This window comes from Marmota marmota, unplaced genomic scaffold (genome assembly GCF_001458135.2).
Source record: "Marmota marmota marmota unplaced genomic scaffold, marMar, whole genome shotgun sequence".
Lineage (NCBI taxonomy): Eukaryota > Metazoa > Chordata > Mammalia > Rodentia > Sciuridae > Marmota > Marmota marmota.
This window is the reverse complement of record NW_026000168.1, coordinates 16,869,469-16,890,818: the sequence shown is the minus strand read 5'-3', so window position 1 is coordinate 16,890,818 and position 21,350 is coordinate 16,869,469. Positions and strand designations below refer to the sequence as shown.

Below are 21,350 nucleotides of genomic sequence, written 5' to 3'. Positions count from 1 at the left end.
GTGTTGAAGGAAAGCTTTTTCCTTTCAAGCCAGTCTGCCCTCCCGACAGACAGCAGGACACGGCTGACCCTTCCCACGGTGCCAGGCCACCCACCTCTCCTCCCTGGAGGGAGCCAGCTGGGCACAGGCGGGGGCCACATCCTCGCTGGCCACCTTTGGGGTAAATCTGCCACCTTGGGTTTGGATGCCTGGCCCAGCTGAGGCTTCCGGGGGCAAAGGAGAGAGGTTCTGAGAGTGACCAAGGGCTGGGCAAGGAGGGAGAAGCAACACCTCCCTGTCTTTCCCAGCCCAGCTCCTCAGCCTTCTGGAACTTTCTGGACTCCTGGAGAGCCGTCCCCCTCCTGCAGGCCCCTGCAGCCCTCTGTGGGCTCAGGTTTCACCCCCTCCTGGGAGCTCAGCCGACTGCCATGCACCATGAGCTGCCTCCCTAACCCTCTTACTGAGCACCTCGGTTCCATCTGAGTTCTGCTTTGTGGTTGGGGCTGGTTCGTGACAGTCTGTAATAAGGAGAAATGATCATGGGAATGGAGCCAGGCAAAGCCTGAAGATGGGCATAATTAACCCCAATCCAGGCCGGGCACGGCGACGCAGCCCACGGTCCCTACCACTCGCAAGGCTAAGGCCGGGGCTCGCTCCAGTCCACAGACCTCAAGGCCAGCCTGAGCCACAGGGCAAGAATCCATTCCAAAAACTGACAACGAAAATTAACCCCATGGCACAGGAAAGAAAATGAGGCCCCAAACAGTGACAAGACAGTCAGCTGAGGTGGCAGGGCCAGGGCGCAGAGTCTGGGTGTTTCTTCCTCTAGACGACAGGAGGGTTGTTTTTTTTTTTTTGGTACCAGGGTTTGAACCCAGAGCACTTTACCACTCAGCCCCCTCCCCAGCCCTTTTCTATATTTTGTTTAGACAGGGCCTCGCTGAGTTGCTTAGGGCTTTGCTAAGTTGCTGAGGCTGGCCTCCAACTTGCGATCCTCCTGCCTCAGCCTCCTGAGCTGCTGGGATGACAGGCGTGTGCCACTGTGCCTGGTAAGAGAGCAGGCCTTCTTGCCTTGCTGACTGCTTGGTGATGCTGGGACAGGCACAGGGACAGGATCACCACGACAGACGGACAGTGAACATGCACTGGCACCATTTGAGTGGGAGTTTTAAAAACCCCCTAACTGAACGGGCACCCAGAGAGGGACACTTCACCTTGCTGTTGTTTTCCAGCATGAGGTCACCCCGCCCCAGGAGCCTGCACAGGCTCGCTACCCTACTTGGCAGCTCTGACCAACCAGCTCTTGCACAAGATGATGTAAACTTCCAGAGGAAACCAAAAATCCCAAGAGCGGTTCTGGGGCTTTTTCCCCCATCTGGAGGCCTAGACCGCAGGGGGGCGGAGGCAGAGGCCACAGATAGACAGCCTTTGTCTCAGAGCCTCTCCCCAGCCCACTGTGACCTGCTGCCTCAGCAGGACGCTGGCCCAGGACTCTTAAGGTCCCAGCAGAGGAAGCCCCGGGTGGCCCCCTTGGCTACTCCTGGCCGGCCAGGGTCCAGGGGCAGCAGACTGCAGTTATCTTGGAGGTCAGAGTGGCAATCTGGGACCAAGACCTGTCACTAAGCACAGCCTGTCGGGCACACTGAAGAAGAGCGGGCTCCTGGCGGGTGGGGTACAGGGATTTGGGACAGCTGATGGAGAGCAGATGGGGACATCACCCGGGCCAGGGGACAGTTATTGCCCCTCCCCCGCCATCGCTCCCACGGGCCCCCTCCCTTCTCTCTCTCCCCACTTCCTCAGATCGAGTTCACCACCACTTCTTGAGTAAGTGCCCGGCGGCCGCTAATAACAGATGCTGGCCCAGTCAGGCTGCAGGAGCAAGTCACAAGGGCCTCACTGGCTCAGAGGGAGAAGGGGGACCAGCCTGAGAGGCGGGGAGACCCACCGAACCCAGCGGAAGGCCATCTGAGCATACGTCCAAACAGCTCCAAAGGCACAGTCCTTGGTCTCCAGCAGCCTCACCTCTAGGAACTCAGACCCAGGAGCTGAGTTGGGAGAGATGGAGACCCAGCTAGAGAGGCGCCCACTGCTTATAAGAGAAAAGAAGTGACAGTGTCCATGTCCAATGGAGGAGCCAGTCAGGTGAGCTGTGAGCACCCATGTGACAGGATCGACCACAACACTGGGAGCCGGGCGCGGTGGCTCGCCCCTGTGATCCCAGCAACTTGGGAGGCTGAGGCAGGAGGATCACAAGTTGGACTGAGGTCAACCTGGCCATTTAGCAAGACTTTGTCTCCAAAAAAATAAATAAAAGGACTGAGGTGGCAGCTCAGTGGAGGAGCATCCCTGGGTCCCTACGACTGTCAAAAAAATCCTGAAAGAAAAACAATTTAAAAAACCAAACCAAGCCAGGTGCGGAGGCGGACGTCTGTAATCCCAGTGGCCTAGGAGGCTGAGGCAGGAGGATCGTGAGTTGCAAGCCAGCCTCAGCAACTTAGCAAGGCATTTAGCAACTCAGCAAGATCCTGTCTCTAAGTAAAATATAAACAAGGGTGAGGATGTGGCTCAGTGGTTGAGCACCCCTGGGTTCAATCCTCAGGACCCAACAAAAGAAAAAATAAAGAAAATTGAAGTTGGAAATGGGCAGGGACCAGCAGATGTGGTCATGGAAGGACAGCACAGCACAGGGACCCTGGGATCCTGGCAGTGCTGGGGGGCAGCCTGTGGTGGTGGGTCACACAACCCTATGACAGTTTGCACACTGTGAGCCTGGGGGACTGGACACAATGTAAGGACTCTCTATAATTTCTTACAAGTATAAGTGAGTCTATAATCATCTTAATACTCGAAAATGCTGAGAAAGTATAATTATTGACATGGGACCAGGTTTCCAGTATAGACAACTGAGTGAAAATGCAGAAAACCAGTTTATAGCCAGTAACTCACTGGAAGGCATCCCCACGGCGTGTGCAATGTCTATATGTCAGATTGAATGAGAGGATTGGCACAGGGAGGAATTTCAATCCCCCCACCCTTTTTTTTTTTTTGGTATTGGGGATTGAACCCAGGGGTGTTTTTATCACTGAGCCCTCTCCCCAGCCCCTTTTTTGTTTTTCTATTTTATTTAGAGACAGGGTGTCACTGAGTTGCTTAGGGCGTCGCTAAGTTGCTAAGGCTGGCTTTGAACTCGAGATGCTCCTGCCTCAGCCTCCCAAGCCACTGGGATTATTATAGGAGCCCACCTAGAAGTTCCGATCTCTGGCTCACAGGCCACATTCAGTAGAAACAAGAAGTCTAAGGTTCATCTTTAGGTAGCAATGCTTCTGAGGATAAGCGTCACAAACAATCCTTACCTTGTGTTCACAGGAAATCCTCTACTCGTAACTGTACATGGTGTATGTATTATATACGCATATAGAAAGATCTGGATGTACACATTCCAAAATGGTAAGAAATGACCCTCTCTCGAGGACAGATGCTGGGGTTCTAGGGTCTGTCCTTGTCTCATGACAGCTTACAGTGAGCACCATTCACTGGGGGCAGATGTGACGAGGCGGCCCCCACGTGGGCCGCAGGGATGCGCTCTCCTGTCCCCCTCTGCCCTCCCCCACTGTACCCCACACACTCCAGCTCTGCCTTTCTGGTCTGGCTATTCCGAGTTCGGGGGTCCCATGCTTTCTCCCCCGCCCCCCAGGGGCCAGGCCAGGGCCAGGCTTACCTGCGGCACCTCCACGGCCGTCATGGCGAAGAGGTGCAGACAGAAGATCTTGGAGCCGTTGTAGCCGACCACGAAGCCCTGCAGCCTCTGCTGGTGCACGGGGAAGGTGCTGGCCTTGATGTTGAGGTAGCCTCCGCCCGAGAAGCACAGCATGTCCTCACACTGTGTGTTCCAGGCCACGCTGTTGGCGTTGGGTTCCTGCAGGGCAGGCGGGAGGGAGCCTGTGACAGTCACCCTGGGCCTTGGCACCACTCGGTGGCTCCAATCAGAGCCGTCCCGAAGACTGAATCATACTGAAAGGACCAGGGGGTGGAGGGGCAGGTAGGAGGGACCAGAAAGAAAAGTGTGGTGGCTCCTCTAGGTCCTGCTGACCCCGGGGGCGCTCAACCATGGAGCCCCGTGCCCTAGAGACAGGGCCTCGCTAAGTTGCTGAGGCTGGCCTCGAACTCGTGATCCTCCTGCCTCAGCCTCCCAAGCTGCTGGGAGGACAGGCGTACACCGCCCAGCATGGTGCTAGTGTTGGAATTTTCAAAAAAGCACTACTTTGGGGAAAAAAATATTATTCTCCCCACGTGGTGATCACTCTAGGATTCCACCTCTTTTAAAGAACAGATTCGCATCTCTCTACGTGAAGAGGACTGAGGGGAAACATTCCAGAGGACCAGCTGTGAATGCTTCTGGGTGGGTGTTCATCCTCTCTGTTTTTTGTTTGCCTGAATTTTTTCCCCTCCGTGACTACCTATTGTTTTTTGTAATAAGAAAAGAACAGGGAGTTCTTTTTAAAATTAGAAAATGATATATTGTCTCTGTATTTTCCAACTCACACTCTCTAAAAACTGTCACCCTGGGAGGTGCCTCGCCCCATTAGACTGCTCCTCCACCTGGAGCCCTAGGGACCAGCAGAGACTCAGACCCTGCTGCTTGGCATCTTTTTTTTTTGGGAGGGGGGTGTCTGGGGTGATATTGGAGCCCACGCTCCCACTTAGCTACACCCCCAGCCCTTTTTATTTCTTTTGAGACAGGGTCTTGCCAAGTTGCTGAGGCTGGCCTTCAACTTCCGATCCTCCGGCCTCAGCCTCCTGAGTCACTGAGATTACAGGTGTGCACCTCTGTACCTGACTCTGCTGAGAATGTGTTATGCCTACGTCTCTGCAATGAGCAGGGATTGCTTTTATAATGAGGGGGAAATACAGCTGGTTTTATTTGGAAAAGAGAAAGAACCAGCAGGCCAGAGACACTGGAGCTGGGCTGGCCTCCTGGAAAGGCCCGGGAACCTCCTTCCCTGGCCTCCTACCTCACGGGGGCCTGTTAACCCCCCCTGGAGGAGGTGGGCACCATGGCATGCTGTTTGTTCCTGTAGCAATTCTCAATTTCCAGTTTCATTTCAGAGACAAGGAGAAACCGAGGCTCTGAGAGAGTCACCGACTTGCTCAAGATCACACAGTAACGGATGTGGGCAAGAGGAAGGCAGGCCCAGATCCATCTGGAGACAATGGCCGCCCTTTCTCCCCCCTAAACACCCTCTGCGTCTGGGATGTGAGCTGACATTAACTGGGAGTCACCTCTGTGCTAGTGGCAGCCAGGTAGCCCTGGCTCTCCCCATGATACTGAAAACCCTGGCACTGGGAGAGGGCCCGGTCAGGAGAGGGCACTCACTCCCTGACCACTGTCAAAGCCCCAAGGAGGCCACGAGGCCTGGGTCCAGCAGGAAGCCAGCCAGGCGCCAGTCCCGGGCCTTCTTCTGCAGTGACACACTCCTCCCAGCCACAGGATCCATGATGTGTCAGCAGTGCCCAGCCCCCAAAGGCCCAAGCAGTCGTTTCCTTGGCTCATCGGCCCCTTGTGCAACAAGGACAAGGGTGGGCTTCCACCCGGCCCTCGCTCCCCTTCAGATGACCATCCTGTAGCCCGACTGTGCCGGAGGTCACCCGCAGACACAGGCAGCCACCAGAGGTGGCCACAGCCCTCTGGAAGCCCATCAGAAGCTCCATCTGGACATGAGCTTAGCCAGTCGGGTTTTTTAGGATCACTTCATTTTCCCTGGTTTCTCAGGAACCAGGTGGGACTCGGCTGTGTGGCTGGTGGGGAAATCAAAGGTGGGAGAGGCCAGTCTAGGCCCCACTGTCCCCAGGCCTGTGGGAAGAGCCAGGTCCCCACCTGCGCTGCTTCTCCCAGAGACCAGCCTGGGCCAACAGGGGTGCACCTCCTGCAGGGCCTGGGGGTCCGCAGCCAGCGGTCGTCCAGCAACGTCCCCATGTCACCTGGAAGAGCAGCTCCTTGGTGTGGACGTCGTACACCAGGCACGTGTCGTTCTCGTCCACCACAGCCAGCTTGTTCCGGGACGCGCTCATGTCCAAACAGCGCACGGCGGTGGCCTGCTTCAGGAGGACGATGGCGAAGAGATTGTCCACAAAGATCTTCAGGATCTGGCAGAGTTTCAGAGGAAGAGGGAGAGTCGCCATGGCAACCAGGGCCTGGCACCCGGCCAGCCACGGAGTCCCATGTGTTCTCAGAACAACTCCCCCAATGCCACCAGGAGGCCTGCAGACAGGGGACTCGCTCAGGGAAGAAGGGGAAGGGGGTGGGGGGCTTATCCTCAGGAGACCAGAGGGGGGTTCACCCAGGTGGCCGAGGGAGTGACAGGCCTGGGCCAGACCAAATGCACTTCAGTGTCCGCTCGGACAGGGGACGTGTCACGGCCTTACTCAAAGTGCAAGGTGCGGGGACACCAGTGAGTCACCAACTAACACAGGAAGAGGCGAGCACAGACCCTGATAGGACACCTGGTGTGAAATCACAGTGGTGAGGCTGATGGTGACAGCCACCATTGATTGACACTCCCACCAAAAAGGTAGTATCATCCTCATTTGTAAAACTAGAGCCTCAAAGAAGGAAAGCGACCAGGCCAGGGTCACCAGTGAGCAGCTAAGGAACAACACGATCCCAGGGTGACCTGCCCCCAAGTCCACCTCGAGGGAGACTCTCCCCTCACACCACTGCGGTCTCGCTGCTCGACGGCTCCCACTGATCCATCTCGTACTCTGGGACTTCTGTCCCCAGCAAAGGACCTGACAAGCCTCAGCCGCAGCCATCTGCTACACAGCCTGGCTCTCGGGCTAATGCAGTTATATTTTCACTTTTAAATTGCTATGTAGCCCACGTAGAAATGTCCTTATTTTGAGCACAGAACACACATTTGCACACTCACACGCACACACACACGCGCGCGCACACACACACTCCCGCACCAGAAATCTGTCTGATTTAGTGTGACCTGCATGTCCTGCATCTATCTGCCCAGAGGGTCCCCTTTGCTTACAGCATGTGGTCATGTGCTGAGGACCTGGCACTGTCGAGGTCCCTGGCCAGGACACCCTGCGTAATCCATTCCCGCCCTAATAGGGATCTGACCCAGGACTGGTCCCCGTCTCCCTCCCCCGCCATCCACTAAAGCTGCATCTCCAACAGATAATCGCCCACCTTCCGGGTGACCCCAAGCCATTAATCCGTCCTACGTGCAGTTCAGGGCTGGGCCACCAACCTTGCCAGAGATCGAGCAAGCCACATGCCTGAAGGCAGTCTCATAAAGAGGTCCCTTGCAATGCGCCAGGCAGGCCCTCTGCTGTCCTGGGAGACCATCTCGGTGGCCCAGAGGAGCGGCCTGTGTCTGCCTGCGGATGGTGAGCCGGAGGGCACGTGAGGGAGGGCTCACCTGTCCGTTCTTCAGGCCCACCAACAGGCCTTCCCTGGCAGAAGGGCCACCGATCACCTTGATGTAGCGAATGAGAGACTCCATCTGCCACTCGCGCTCCTTGACCCCGGTGAAGGTCAGGCACTGCAAGCGCTTCTCCTGGAAAGCAAACCCAGCTCCAGAGAAGTGTCCCCGCGCTCCCAGGGGGCCTCCTGCACCTGGGGACAGAAGGTGGCCCTGCGCTCGGTGCCTCACCAACCCCACCTCGTCCTCAGGATTGGCAATGGTTAATCCCCATGCGGGGTCTCCTCCTCGGAGCCCGCCTTCACCCTTTCTTTAAAGCCGACCCCACGGCCACAGGCAGCACCCCAAAGTACAACTACTTGCTCTACCTATCTTTTTTATTTTTATTTTTTTGTATGGTGCTGGGATTTAACCAGGGCCTTGTGCACGCTGGGAAAGCGCTCTGCTACCTGAGCCATATCCTCAGTCAGCCCCACACCCTGTCTTATAATTCCTAAATAGACAAGAGTTTAAACTCCAGAAACTTCCAAAGGATTTCTTCCCTTTTTTTTTTAAATGAATTCCAACATGCGAAGGTGGAAACCTAATCCACCTCAACTCGCCTTCTCTCCAAGTCTTTCCAAATTTCTCTTGGTATTGACCTCGACACTTTTTAGATATGTTCAGAACACTTTTTCGATGAATAAACAAATCTCTCTGGAGGTAAAACTTCCTTGACTGCTGAGTCGATCCAAGTTTTTTATGTGTGAGTGCTGACCAAAAAAATCATCTTCATCTTATGGGATGAACCAAGTTCTGTTTGAAGTCATGAGATCTAACCCCAGTCATCCAAAGTGGCCTACAACTGGGAAACAGGTCTTCTCTACTTCATGGCTCAGGTCTCCCCAGGAGAGGCTGATTGGTCTACATGCCAGTAAAGGGAATAATCACAGTCACAGAGTGACAGAAAGTGACACCATCCTCCAAAGCCTGAGGTGAGGCGGGAGGGGGCTCTGGGGGGAGCAGGGAGGGCCACCAGCCCCCCAGCTTCAGCCCACCTGGCAGAGGATGATGTGGTCCGTGCACACCACCAGCAGGTTGCAGTCGTACTTCCGGAGAATCTTCTCCTTCACCTGGTAATGCATGTCCGAGGAGTCGTCGGAATACAACTCATAGATGAGGATCTTCTCTGGCAGCTGAATCGCTAATCGATTTTTGTAGATGGCAATCTTCTTGACAAGCTCTTTGCATTTAATACGAACTGTCAGAGACAAAAAAAAAAAAAAAAAAAAAAGTCAGGCTGCTAAGTAAGGTGGAAGGTAGAGAAATTAAAAGCTATCACTTACTTAATGCTACCAGCAATTACAGTAAGATGCTCTCATTAAAAATCTTTATGGAGGGGCTGGGGTGGTGGCTCAGTGGTAGAGCGCTTGCCTAGCATGGGCGAGGCCCTGGGTTCGATCCTCAGCACCACATAAAAATAAATAAAAAAATAAAGGTCCATCTACAAGTGAAAAAATATTAAAAAAAAAATCTATATGGAGTGTCTGATATATACAGTCGGCTCTGCTGAGCACTGGGATCCAAAGTTGTACACAATATGATCTTGGTGACCCAAGCTTACAACCCAGGACAGGAAATAACATGTTCTGGGGTTGCTAATTGCTGAGTGTGAATCTCAACTCTTCTGCACAACATGGATGGCCCCTGATGATCAGGAACCCACCAAAGTGACCAAACTCACCTCTGGCCACTCCCACCCACCTCCTTGACAGCAGGGGACAGTATGTAGTTTCTGGGACACACTAGGCCATGCCTCACTACAGGCCAAGTAGGAAAAATGGAAAAATGCCCAGTTGCCCGAGTGACTTCGCTTCACCCATCACAGAACCTTCAAATGTAGATGCTCCTGGATGGGGACCACAGGAAGCCAGCCTGGATCTGCAAGAAGATGCCCAACCTGGGTCCCTACACGAGGGCACCCACGAGTGTGAGACAGTGTGAGTGTGAGTGCTGCTGCAGCAAGGGCACCTGTTGACCCAGCAGGGCCACCCGTGTGGACTTGGACTGGGACGCAGTGCGTGAGGCCCAGGCTGAGCTCACGAGCCACCCAGCCTCTAGCAGGACTCACCCAGAGGCAAGGGGAGGCTGAACTAACGGAGTGACCTTGACCCAAGAGGGTAGAGACCCACATGGACCCATGTGGCCAACCACCCTGGCTCTGGCAGGCCACAAGTCACCCTCTATTTCTCAAAAAAACCTGCAAACGTTTTGTGAGTCAGAGCATATTTTTCGAGAGAGGTCATTGCTTTCCTTATAGCCTCAGGGAGACCCATGTCCCCCCGGCCCCTGGCCCCAAAAGCAAGAATCAGAGTTTGCAGATGTCTTCAATGGGCCTAGGAGAGACATTTCCTTGTCACTTCACGGCACTGTCACCAGCTCCCTCAAACTGCCCCTGCCCCCAGTGCCTGCCCTACCTTTCTGCTCCGTGATCAGGTGCTGGATTACCACGTCGGTCATGCCGTCCCTGTAGGCATAGCGGTCCTTGTAGAGCCCGTGAACTGTGCTGAAAATGAGCTGGTAGAAGGCGATGGTGCCATCCTGGCAGCCGACCACCTGCAGGGAAGGACAGCCATCAGCTCCGCACGGGGACAGTCCACCCTCCCAGGTCAGGAAGACACCAGGATCTGACGGCCAAGACGGCTGCCGGTCAGGGCCTCCTCAGGTAGAGGCCTGGAGAAGGGCCTTCCTCCTCTTACCACATAGTTGGAATCGGGCTTCACTTTACAGGTCCACACCCAGGAGTTCTGCTCCCCGATAGTGCCCAGCCGCACTCCGTCCTTGGTATAAAGGGACACTTGCTTGTCTGAACCCCCCAGCAAAATGTACTCCCCTTTAGTGAAGTAGCTGAGGCAGCAGGGGTCAAAGTTCAGCGACTGGTCCTTCCCGATCTGAGGAAAGAAAAGCCACACCATGAGAAGGAGCAGGTGAGAGTCCATTGTCACCACACCACCGTCAGTCGCTTGACCCCCCCACTTGAGCAGGGGCAGCTGGGAGGACGGGGAGGGCTGGCAGCCTCCATTATGAACACAGCCTCCCTGCCTCCGGGCCTCCCTCCTCCTCCCCCTCCACCCAGCCAAATCCTGACTCCTGGTGGCAACAGCATCTTCCTCAGGTGACCCAACTGTCCTGAAGTGTGTCTTAGCCTTGCAGTCAACCTGGGGGCGGGAGGTGGTCTCTCTCCCGTAGGCCCCCCTCCGTGTGTGGCTCTTGACACATGCAACGTGGGTTCCCTCCACCCCTGGACTTAGTTTTCTATCAGTTTCTCCCCCCAGGATTTCACAAAGCTGAGAGCACAATCCATGGCTTCCAACAGTGAGACAGCTGTGCCGTCATAACTGCTGTCACACACCAGGACATTCCTGTCACCCCCAAAAGAAATCCCACATCTGTCAGAACTCCAACTGCTCAATTCTGTCTTCTCTTCACCCCCAAAACCTCTGACCTGCTCCCGTGTGCAGTGTGACCTCCTGTGGAATCCCACGATGTGTGACCCGGGTGGCGCCCATCAGTACATCGCTCCTGCTCATCACGAATGGCTGGGTCACGTGGAAACTTTATGTCTAACCTTTCAGGAAATGCCACACTTCTTCAGTGACTGTGCTTGGAGGTTCCCACTGTCCTGTCTTAAGGATTCCCATTTCTCTATCCTAGTGGCGTAAAGTGGCATCTGGCTGTGGCTTTGATCTTTGTCTGTGATGGCTTGTGATGTCAGCCTTCACTTCCGAGGCCTGCTGACCACAGGTCCTTTTCCCATGCTTTGTCTGGTTATGGTCTTTGATGACTGACTCGTCACAGTTCTCTATGTAGTCTACACACAAGCCCCCACTCAGATATGTGATTCAGAAAAAAGAAATCTCTCCCTTTCTGTGTGTGTGTGAGTGTGAGTGTGTAACCTCCTTTGAGGTGCCTGCCTCAGCTTTTAGGATGAAGGTTAAAGTCCTGAGCTCGGCCTTGGAGATCCTTTGTTCACTTAACATGAGTTTGCGACTGTCCACATGGATGGCACTCTCAGACTGCCGTGTCCACACAGGTGTTATTCTTTCCATGTCCCCAGAACCAGCCACCTGTCACCTTCCCCAGGAAACATCCCAACCTCCCCAGATTTAGACCCCCACACCCCCGGCCCCAGCCCCCACCCAGCACCTCCCTCTCTGTTCTGGTCACAGATCTGAGCTCCTGTCTCTCCCTGCAGCCCAAGCCTCTCTTGCCACCAGAGTTCCTCTTGCTGCCTCTGTGGGGGTCTTTTCTGGGGGGAGGACTACTTATTAACATTATTGAACTAATAATCAATTTATCAAAGAAAATTCTAGAAACCAGTTTCTGCCTTAAACTCAATGTACAAGTATCTCCCTATTTCTAGTAAAAGGGAACAGCCAGTTGACTTTGTTTAATGAATGCCATTTTGAACAGATTATAATGTCCCTCAAATAGCCACATTTGCAACTCAGTTAATTCCCGTAAACTAATTTAAACTGCAATTATAAGTTTAAGAAGCGCGATTTTCATGTCTTTTTTAGGAATTTCCAACGCCTAACAACAAAAAGTTTCCTTCATACCTACACAGTGTTAGTAAATCTAATAAGAAAACTGAAAAAATCTCAAGAATTATGATATGAGAGGCCGGCACCTTTCGGTAAAGGCTCAGTGCTCCTGGGGGACCAACCTTCCTCTAACTTAATCCTGAACTCTGAACCCCAAATACAACACACCTGAAGACACTGGCGGGCAACCAACAGCAGGTGGAAATGAAGACGTGTGCACACACAGAAGTCAGGAATGACACTCAGGGGAGCTTCTCCCCCACCCTCCTCCCTGGGGTGCTCCACCCCTGAGCTACGTCCCCACTCCTTTTTACATTGACACAGGGTCTCACTAAGTTGCCCAGGCTGGCCTCCAACTTGTGATCCTCCTGCCTCAGCCTCCTGAGTTACTGGATTCCAGGTGAGTGCCACTGTGCCTGGCTGAGGTTCTTATTAAAAATGAGGCAGGACGTTCCACAACAGAGAGGCAGAGGGACAGCCTAGGTTCTGCACAAAAACTCAGCTGAGTGTCTGGAAAGGCCTGAGCTAAGGCTGAAGCTGCACAGACTTCAGCTACTGTGGGCCACTAATTCGTCAGATACACTTTTCTCCGTTCTCTCCTTTACTGGGTGGGATTCCAGTTCAGTGGTCTCTAACATTTCTGTTAAGCTCATCCAGCGGATTTTTTATTTCAGTTATTGCATTTTTCAGTTCTGGAATTTCCATCGGATTATCTTTCCACGTCTGTGCCTTCATTGTAAGCATATTTTCCTTTATTTCCATTATTGGTAAGCCAGGTCCTCTTATGCACTTAAAATGCCAAAAATGCACAAATTTTACATAAGCCTAAGAGACTGTGTGCCACACACTGCTGAATGAGGATGCTCTCGCATTACGTGGAGGAGCTTCCAGGGCCTGGCAAACCAGCCGCCAGGTCATTAAGATAAGGGTTTGGGGAAATCAGTCATTGGACACACACACACACAAAATATATCTGCTATCTTAATCATTTCCTTACTTAGCTACAAAACAAGTGAGCACTTGTAAGACAGGCGTAGAGGAAATGGCCTAGGGCTGGGCTGGCCCATCTGGAACCTTGGTCTAGCAGACACACGTGGAGGAGTAAGGATGCCCTGAAACCAAGGACCCCACCCACTGGGCGTATTTCCTTCCGGGCTGAGTGTGCAACCCACACCCGCCACCTTCACACTAGCCTGGACACTTTTTTCCACTGACACGTCATCCTGTTATCAAAGTCCCTATATTTTAATGTGCAACTGAAGACTTCTTCTGAAGCAGGACCCTGACCAGGCCCCTCGCTGCCTGCCATCTAGGGCTCCTCAACACTATGGGATGTCACGCCCAGTGCGTGTTCCTGTCCTTCACAACCATGTCCCATCTGCCAGCTCATCTTCAATCCACAAGCTCTGGGGTCCAGCCGCCCTTAGCAGCTCTCTGTTCTCGCCCTGCCTTGGCCTGAAACCATTCCCAGGATCCTTAGGAATTCCTGCTCGTCCTGTTCCCAGGGCTGCAGGATCTCCCACCTACTCCTGTGGATGTTCTATACTTGGGGTCCCTGTGGTGGCTGTGCAGCTGTCTGGAGGGGATGCCATGTATCCCACCACACTGGGACTGTCTGCCATCGGGTGTGTCCCCACCAGGCTGTGAGCTCTTGTAGGGCACAGACGAGCGCTTACACTCCTCCATAAGGGGGCCAACCCAGAGGGGGCCATAAACACTGGGGGGTGACTGGGAGCTGGACTCTCTTGGTGGTGATCACACGCATTTCAGACAAGGGCTCACCTCTGAGTCCCAAAAGAGAGACTTTAAATTCATACAATCAAGACTTCAGGGTCAGGCTCCACTATGTCCCAGCAGTGTGGGGTCCTGGGCATAATATCTCATTGCTCTGGTCTTGGCCTACTTATTTCTAAAAAGGAGACCTTGACGCAGCCACATCCATGTTTTTAGCAGCTCAAGTCACAAGAGCCAAGCCAGGAAACAACTGTACGTCCGTACGGCCCTACATACCTGCTTTCCACTCAGTTGGTAGAAGGAGAGTTTCTGTCCCCAGTCAGCTACAGCCAGGATGTCATTATGCTCCTCTCTAATCAACAGAAGACAAAAGAGGTTAAGGGGGGTCGCAGACTGCTGAGGAGCGCAGCCCCGACGGCCCAGTGAGCAACAGGAAGCAGCAAGCCCGGCCGGGTTGGCAGGATGCCCTGCTTGTGAAGCCAAGGGCTGTAATCTGGCTCAGTCCACTGACCAGTCCACCGGGCTGAGCAGAGGGCAAGGTCGGGCCTCCTGGGGTCTGCGGCTCCCCTGCTGATGGGCTGGGACACTGCCAAGTGGCTGAGAGCAACACTAAGAAAGAGCAAGTCACAGTGCAAGAGCACCTTTTCTTATGTACTAAAAAATAGGGGAACAGCGTTTGCAGAGAGAAGCCACAGACTCTCTGGTGTTTGATAAACAGAGGCAAAACTCACTTGCGCCTCCTAAAGGGGAAAAGTTAACCCCTGGAGCCAGGTTCTCTTGCACCTTACACAGGTGCAATGGCTTCTTACTGGATTTTTTTTCCTTCTTATTTTTTGAGACAGGGTCTCACTATGTTGCTCAGTCTGGCTTTCAATTTGCAATCCTCCTGCCTTGGCCTCCTAAGGCACTAGGATTGGGAGTACACCACCACGTGTGGCTTTGGATCTGATTATAAAAAGGGTCTTAGACTTTCAGAAGACCAAGAACTGTTCTGCAACTGCGATCTCTGGGGATCAGTGCCTTGGGGCTGGGGCTGAGGCTTCAGCTGAGTGGGGGAGAGGGCTACCTGGGAATCTAGTTCAAGAGAGAGGCATCTCCAGTATTTAAGGCTGGGTCTCCATGCACCTAAAGTGACCACCTTTACTAATTCCAGCTTTTCGGAGCCCAGGGCCTGACGGTCATCTGGCAGTGTCACAAGATATGCTTGAAAAACCCAGCCCAAAGTAGCAGAGTGGAAAAAGTCATAGGTACTAGTTCAGAAGAAAAGAGGAAAAGAGAAAGGTTGAGAGAGTGGTGTGGGCAGGAAGGGATCTGCAGGTGAGCTCTGGGCAGGCAGCGCTGAAACTCAACCCAGCCCAGGACCAACCCGAGGCCACCCTTCTGGGGAGGTCCCATGTGGCTGTGGGCTGGGCTGTGTCCCTGTGAGCTGGATTGGCACCTTTCAAACTTTCCCTGCCCCTCCCCAGGGACGTGGGACTCTTCACCACGACAAAACCTCATGGGGACCTGAAGCCCTCCTAGTTCCTCTCTCCTTCCATGACCCTGGGTTCTTCTGAAGAACCTCGAGCACCTCAGATGCGGTGTGGCGAGTCCCAAGCTAGGTCAGTACTGGCCAAGAGGACATCTGGTGGCAGCTCTCCCACTCTGCCCCCTCTGGAGCTGTCCCCACAGGAAATCTCAGGGGACAAGAGAGACCGATGGGCTTCCAGGCTTGGTGGCCAAGGACTGTGGGAAGTTGAGCACGTCCTCTCTGATGGGTGTCCTCGTCCATGCAAGGAGAGGTACGGTGTGGGGACAGGCCAAGAAAGGTGTCCAGGAATGGAAGAAGTGGTAACCGAATCATGGACACCCACACTATGCAGATATTTTTTTAAAATCACAGTTTTCAAAGGATTTTTTTCCCCTAGTACCAGGGATTAAACCCAGGGGTGCTTAACCTCGGAGCCCCATCCCCAGCCCTTTTCTATATTTTATTCAAACACAAGGTCTCGCTGAGTTGCTTAGGGTCTCACTGAGTTGCTGAGGCTGGCCTTCAACTCACGATCCTCCTGCCTCAGCCTCCTGAGCAGGGGTGGAGGATGACAGGGAATTAAAGGCCTGTGCCACCATGCTGGGCTCAGAGGATTCTTAAGGTTACTGGGAAATGTTCTTTAACTGAAAATCAAGAAGCAAGAAAATCTCTGCTCTTTCAAGATTCCCTCGTTTCTTACAGGATCACGTGATGGCTCACGTACAAGTGCTTGCTGGGGACGCTGGCCTCTCCCTGCTCCCTGGCCCTTACAGGAGGGCCCTGGCTCCTTGGGACACTCACGAGCTGCCGTCCCGGGGAGAGTCGTCGTCTTCCTCGGGCTCCTCCTCCTCTGCCTCACTACCCTGACTACTGTACACTGTTGGCTTCAGAGTGGAAGGGATTTCCTGAAAATATCTGCTGACAATGATTTCCTCAGCGTCCTCGTCCTCTCTGTTCGTCCAAAAATTCTCCCATCGGCTGTGGACAGTAAGTGGTTGTTCACAATCACAGGGCCCAGGCCGTCACTCCTAAGCCTGTCAAGGAGCCCCTGGACCCTACCCGGAAAAGCAGGCCACCAGGTACGCTGGGCATCCTGCTTCTCATGAATTAAAAATGGGAGCCTGAAGCCACAGAGTCATCTGTGGCCACAAAATCAAACAGCAGGAACTGTGGGGTAGGCTAATGGCTGCTGATGGCATGAGATACATGCTGCAGGGCCGGGCCGGGCCAGGCCGGGTGGTCCAGGAAGCAGCATAGTAAGCTGGTGTGGGAGAGGCCGTGGAGTGGGGTGGCCTCCTGAACCAAGCAAGGGCCCACCTATGAGGTGACACTGAGCTGCTAACAGTCAAGTCCTATGATTTACCTCTGGAGGACTCTGGGGTGGGGTTGGGGGTTTAAGGACATCAAGGGATTACACAAAGAGCCTCTGAGGCTGTATCAGGCCCCCTCACGTCACCTGGGCACGGGAAGGAAGTGGGGGTGAGGTCTGATCAGGTAGATGTCAGTGGTCCGCAGACCTCTAGGTTGTAGGAACACGTTTGGACCTAATTTTAACTTTTTTTGGCAAGGGCAAAAACAATAAAAAATTTAAAAATAAGGCTTGTGACTGAAAAGGCTGTGGACCAACAGGTGGGCACGTGGTCTGTCCAAGCTTGGAAAGTACAGCCGAAGGGAAGAGAGAAACAGCCACAGGAAAGATGGCAGCAAGTAGTGCATAGGGAGATGGCTGTCCTGAGTCGCTCACCCCAGGCACACTCACACACGCGTGTACACACACACACACACACACACACGCACCCCGTGGGCCGGCCTACAGAGCTCAATCTGTGGGATTCATTCCAAAACTCAAGACAGGCCCTTTGAAAATGAGATTTCAATGGAACAGAAGAGATTCCACACCAAGCCGTCTAGTGGGTCAAGAAGACTTTCGAAATACAGTGACGTTGGGAAGACAGAGCGAACTCTGCCCGCTGAGGTGTCTGTCCCCAAAGGAGGACGGTTGGGAGGGTACCTTGATGGGTTCCAGCAAATGGACCATATTGGGGACAGGGAGCCCCCAGGCCTCTGGATCTTGACTTTCTCCTCGCCGTTCTTGTTCCGGATGCTGATGACCCCGTTGAACATCCCCAGGGCCAGGTACTGACCATCATTTGTCCAGCTGTGCACATGATCGACAGAGAAGGGGACAGGAACACATGAGGAGGAGGCCTTGATTTTAAAGAAGTGGTGGGCTACCGTCCTGCTCATCCCTGACATAAAATCAGAGGTCCAGCTGAAACTCCCACCTGTTTTGGGGACAAACGTCATTTCCCAAGTGCCCACAGTTCTGAACAGGCCCCCATGACAGCCCTCAGCTCCTGCCTGCAATCCTGCCCCCACCCCACCTCCTACTCTCCAATCCCCTCCCACACCCACAGCACCCTACCAATGGACCCTGAGTCTTGGCTTGAAAGATGAAGGAACATAAAGCCCATTTTCAAGTGGCCCTTGACCTACCTGCAGCAGGTGACCCTGTTGCTTGATTTGTGCTTGGAGACAGACTTCTGTTCAGGAGACCACAGGCCTGGGATGTGCGGGAATATAAAGGACCAACTGGTCAGAATACTATGCAGCAATCAAAAAGGAATAAACTGTTGACCTGTAGAGCAATTTAGAAGGTCTCCAGGGTTTTCTGTTGAGCGAAAAAAGTCCACCTCAGAAGGTCATACACCAGATACCAGATAGCAGATTTCATTTTTTTTTTTAAGTTTTTTTCCTTAGTTGTAGGTGGACACTATACCTTTACTTTATTTATTTATTTTTATGTGGTGCTGAGGATCAAACCCAGTGCCTCGCACGTGCAAGGCCAGCTCTCTACCACTGAGCCACAACCCAGTGCCACATGATTCCATTTATATAATATTCTTGAATGCAAAATATAGGACAAGGAACAGATTCATGGCTACCAGGGGTTGGGGATAGCAGGAGGAAAGGAGGTGTGTTGGTGATAAGCAGTATCTGTGTGGTGGTGGGACTGTTCTGTATCACAGTGGTGATAATCAAAATGTGATAAAAATGGCAAAAGCTAGCTGGGCGAGGTGGCACATGCCTTTAATCCCAGCGACTCGGGAGGCTGAGGCAAGAGGATCACAAGTTCAAGGCCAGCCTGAGCTACTTAGTGAGACTCTCAGCAACTTGGTGAGACCTTGTCTCCAAAAGCAAAATTAAAGGATCAGGGATACAGCTCATTGGTAAAGTGACCTGGGTTCAATTCACAGTAGCCCCCACCAAACATAAATAAATAAATAAAAGACAGAACTCTACACACACACTGTGCCTGGCCCAGTTTCCTGGTTTGGGTGCAAACGTTACGTAAGACGTGCCCACTGGGGGAATCAGATGAAGCCTGCGTGAGACTACCCTGGACTATCTTTGCAGCTTACTGAGAATCTATAATTATTTCAAATGAAAAAAAAAAAAAGAAGATAGATTAGTGAGGCTCTAGCCAAAACTTGTCTGCAATTTAAGTCTCAAAGAAATAAACTAGGACATTGTAACCATGGGGATGGACGCTGGGCGAGTGTCTCACGCCTGTAATTCCAGCTGCTCGGGGGCCCAAAGCAGGAGGGTCACAAGTCTGAGTCCGGCCTGGGCAACTTATCAAGACCCTGTCTCGAAATAGAAAAGAGATGGAGCTCAGCGGCAGAGTGTCCTGGTTCAATCCCAGGGCTGCGAAATCTAATGAATAAATAAAATAATGACTGGTGCTAAGGATAAGTCTCCTCTCCCAGGACTCCGCCACAGCACACAGGCTCGTTCTTGGGACACTTGGCACCTAGGCTTGCTCCCTGTGGCCCCAGATGCCCTGGCTCAGTGCCCCACAGCAGGGACAGCTTCAGACAACATAAGCAAATTCTACCCTTGGCCTGAGCTGTGAAGCGTAATGACAGGGAAACGCAGCGCACAGCTGTATTTATGCAGCCAGGTGCGACGCTCAACAGGTTATCGTCCCCCCTCTCCCCCAGGGTGTCCTCCCCCCACCTGGCCCTGCAACATCTCCACCTAAGCACGGTATAGCTGCTGCCCTGAGCCTGCCCGGGCCTCCAGCTGAAGGGAACCCGCCCTCAGAGGGCTCCCCAGAGAAGGTTCAAGAAGCAACCAGCTTCCTGGGTCCACAGTCTGGTTCCTCCATTCACCGCTGAGTGGCCTCCAGTGACCAGGGAACCACGCTAGGCCTCAGTTCTTTGAGCAGGGTGCAATGAGACTAGAACCTGACCTTGTGGTCACCTGGAAGTCATCTTTAACCCTCAGGACGGTGCCTGGCACGTAAGCAAGCACTCAGCAAATATTGTTTTTACTTAAAAGTTTTTTTTTTTCTTTTACAAAATCTGCCTTCCTCCAAGAGCACAGGCTTGAGGACAGGGAGCCTGGCTTATCTTTCTAATCCTCTCAGTAAGCACAGAGAAGATGATCCACTTCCAGACCCATGAGAGCCCCCTATTTATTTACAGTGCTCTCCGTCACCTTCTCTCTTGTGAACCTCAGAACCACATCAGTGGGACAGACGGGGTGGGTCACTCCTTCCTTTGGGAGAAGGACCCTGAAATGGTGAGCGGGATCAGGTCTCTGGCTATTCCCCGACCCACTGTCTCTTGGCAAAGAGACATTCGAGGTGACAGAAACCCAGGGTCAGCCTTCCATGGAGATTCCCACAGGCCCCTCCCTCCACACGCATCTCACTGAGCACCTCATTCGGGCCAGTGCCACCCCAGTCCCTGAGTGATGTCCACAGGGACTCAAGGCCTTCAGCCCCTCAAGAAGCAGAGTCACCCAGACAGTCGTGACAGCAGCACCCTTGACACGGTGAAGAACGTCACACCCACAAGGACCTGGATGAGCACAGGTGGGTCAGCTGGAGTGTCCCTGGTGGGTGGCCACAGGAAATCATGCCAGGGCCCTGACCAAGTCCCTGCCTGAGGCCTTTGGTCTCTTACCAGTCTCAAGGTCATTGTCACTCATGACCTTGGTTTCTGCACAGATTAGAATACACTCCAGCCTCCCAGGGGGAGCAGTGCTGCTGGCTCTCGGGTGGCTCTCAGGGTGAACGTGGGGGTCACGGGTGGATTTCAGCACGTGGGGCTCAGAGCTCCGGCTATTCCCAGGCGCTGGAGGTGGGGACCTACCGAAGTCGCTGGAGGAGCAGGACGCCAGCTGGTGTGTGATGGGGTTGTAGGAGACGCACTGCACCGAGTCGCTGTGCCTGCAGAGGAAATGGCTGCAGGTTGACACACAGCCCCCACAGACACCTGGGTGGGTCAACCAAGGCTGGGACCAGGAGCCACGGCTTTGGACTCTGCGTGACAGGCCCCCTGCAAATGACCCACAAGCAGCACAGGGGCTGATGGCCCTAACCACGAACATGCAGGGCGTCAGGTTCCTTCTGCGTAACGTTGGCCTTGCGACCCCAACTCAGGTTCTCATTCAGACATTGTTGATTTGGGCACCTGTGTGCAGGGCAGCGGCATTCACAGGAGCCAAGAGCTGGATACAATCCGAGTGTCCATCAGCAGGTGGACACCACAAAAAACATGTGGCGCATGCACACGAGCACGCACACAACAGCATGTTATTCATCCTGAGAAGGCAAGGAAACCCTGACCCATGCTACAGCACAGACCCATCTCAAGGACGTGACACTAAGTGAAGTAACTCAACTACGACAGGACAAATCCTGTGGGATCCACTCACACGGGCACCTGGAACAGCCAAAATCAGAGACAAAAAGTAGAAAGGTGTCTTCTGACGGCTGAGAGAGGGGCAAAGGGATATCGAGGAGATGAAACTATAGAGAGATGACTTGTGCATCCGCTGGCCCCCGGCTGACTGAGGAGACACAGAAAATAGTAACTGTCAGCCGGGCACGGTGGCACACGCCTGTCATCCCAGCAGCTTGGGAGGCCGAGGCAGGAGGATCATGAATTTGAGGCCAGCCTCAGCAACTCAGCAAGGCCCTAAACAACCCAGGCAGACCCTGTCTCCAAATAAAATGCAAAATAGGGCTGGGGATGGGGTTCTATGGTTAAGCACCTTAGGTTCAATCCCCAGTACCAAAAAAAAAAAAAAAAAAAAAAA

At 53.4% G+C, this 21,350-nt stretch overlaps 1 protein-coding gene and 2 long non-coding RNA genes across 6 annotated transcripts in view; 2 read left to right on the top strand and 1 right to left on the bottom strand.

Annotated features, from left to right (window-relative positions):
• Ift122 (intraflagellar transport 122) overlaps positions 1-21,350 on the bottom strand; it is a 54,823-nt gene that overhangs the window by 22,410 nt on the left and 11,063 nt on the right. For 2 of the 4 annotated variants that reach the window (XM_048787139.1, XM_015495047.2), the window contains exons 5-15: positions 20,402-20,478; positions 17,736-17,802; positions 17,251-17,397; positions 16,041-16,217; positions 14,006-14,081; positions 10,151-10,342; positions 9,869-10,007; positions 8,450-8,652; positions 7,410-7,547; positions 5,959-6,123; positions 3,698-3,895 (exon numbers count right to left, since the gene is read on the bottom strand). In XM_048787139.1, coding sequence (XP_048643096.1) covers positions 3,698-3,895; positions 5,959-6,123; positions 7,410-7,547; positions 8,450-8,652; positions 9,869-10,007; positions 10,151-10,342; positions 14,006-14,081; positions 16,041-16,217; positions 17,251-17,397; positions 17,736-17,802; positions 20,402-20,478 — 1,579 coding nt within the window. The remainder of the gene's footprint in view (positions 1-3,697; positions 3,896-5,958; positions 6,124-7,409; positions 7,548-8,449; positions 8,653-9,868; positions 10,008-10,150; positions 10,343-14,005; positions 14,082-16,040; positions 16,218-17,250; positions 17,398-17,735; positions 17,803-20,401; positions 20,479-21,350) is intronic. The other 2 variants (XM_015495045.2, XM_015495046.2) reach the window with 1 other exon arrangement.
• Positions 1,408-3,817, top strand: LOC125611749. Its single transcript, XR_007342001.1, has 3 exons — positions 1,408-2,121; positions 3,346-3,426; positions 3,674-3,817. It is a non-coding gene; the product is annotated as an uncharacterized LOC125611749 (long non-coding RNA).
• On the top strand, positions 3,825-8,129 carry LOC125611750. The gene is made up of 2 exons (XR_007342002.1): positions 3,825-4,378; positions 5,075-8,129. It is a non-coding gene; the product is annotated as an uncharacterized LOC125611750 (long non-coding RNA).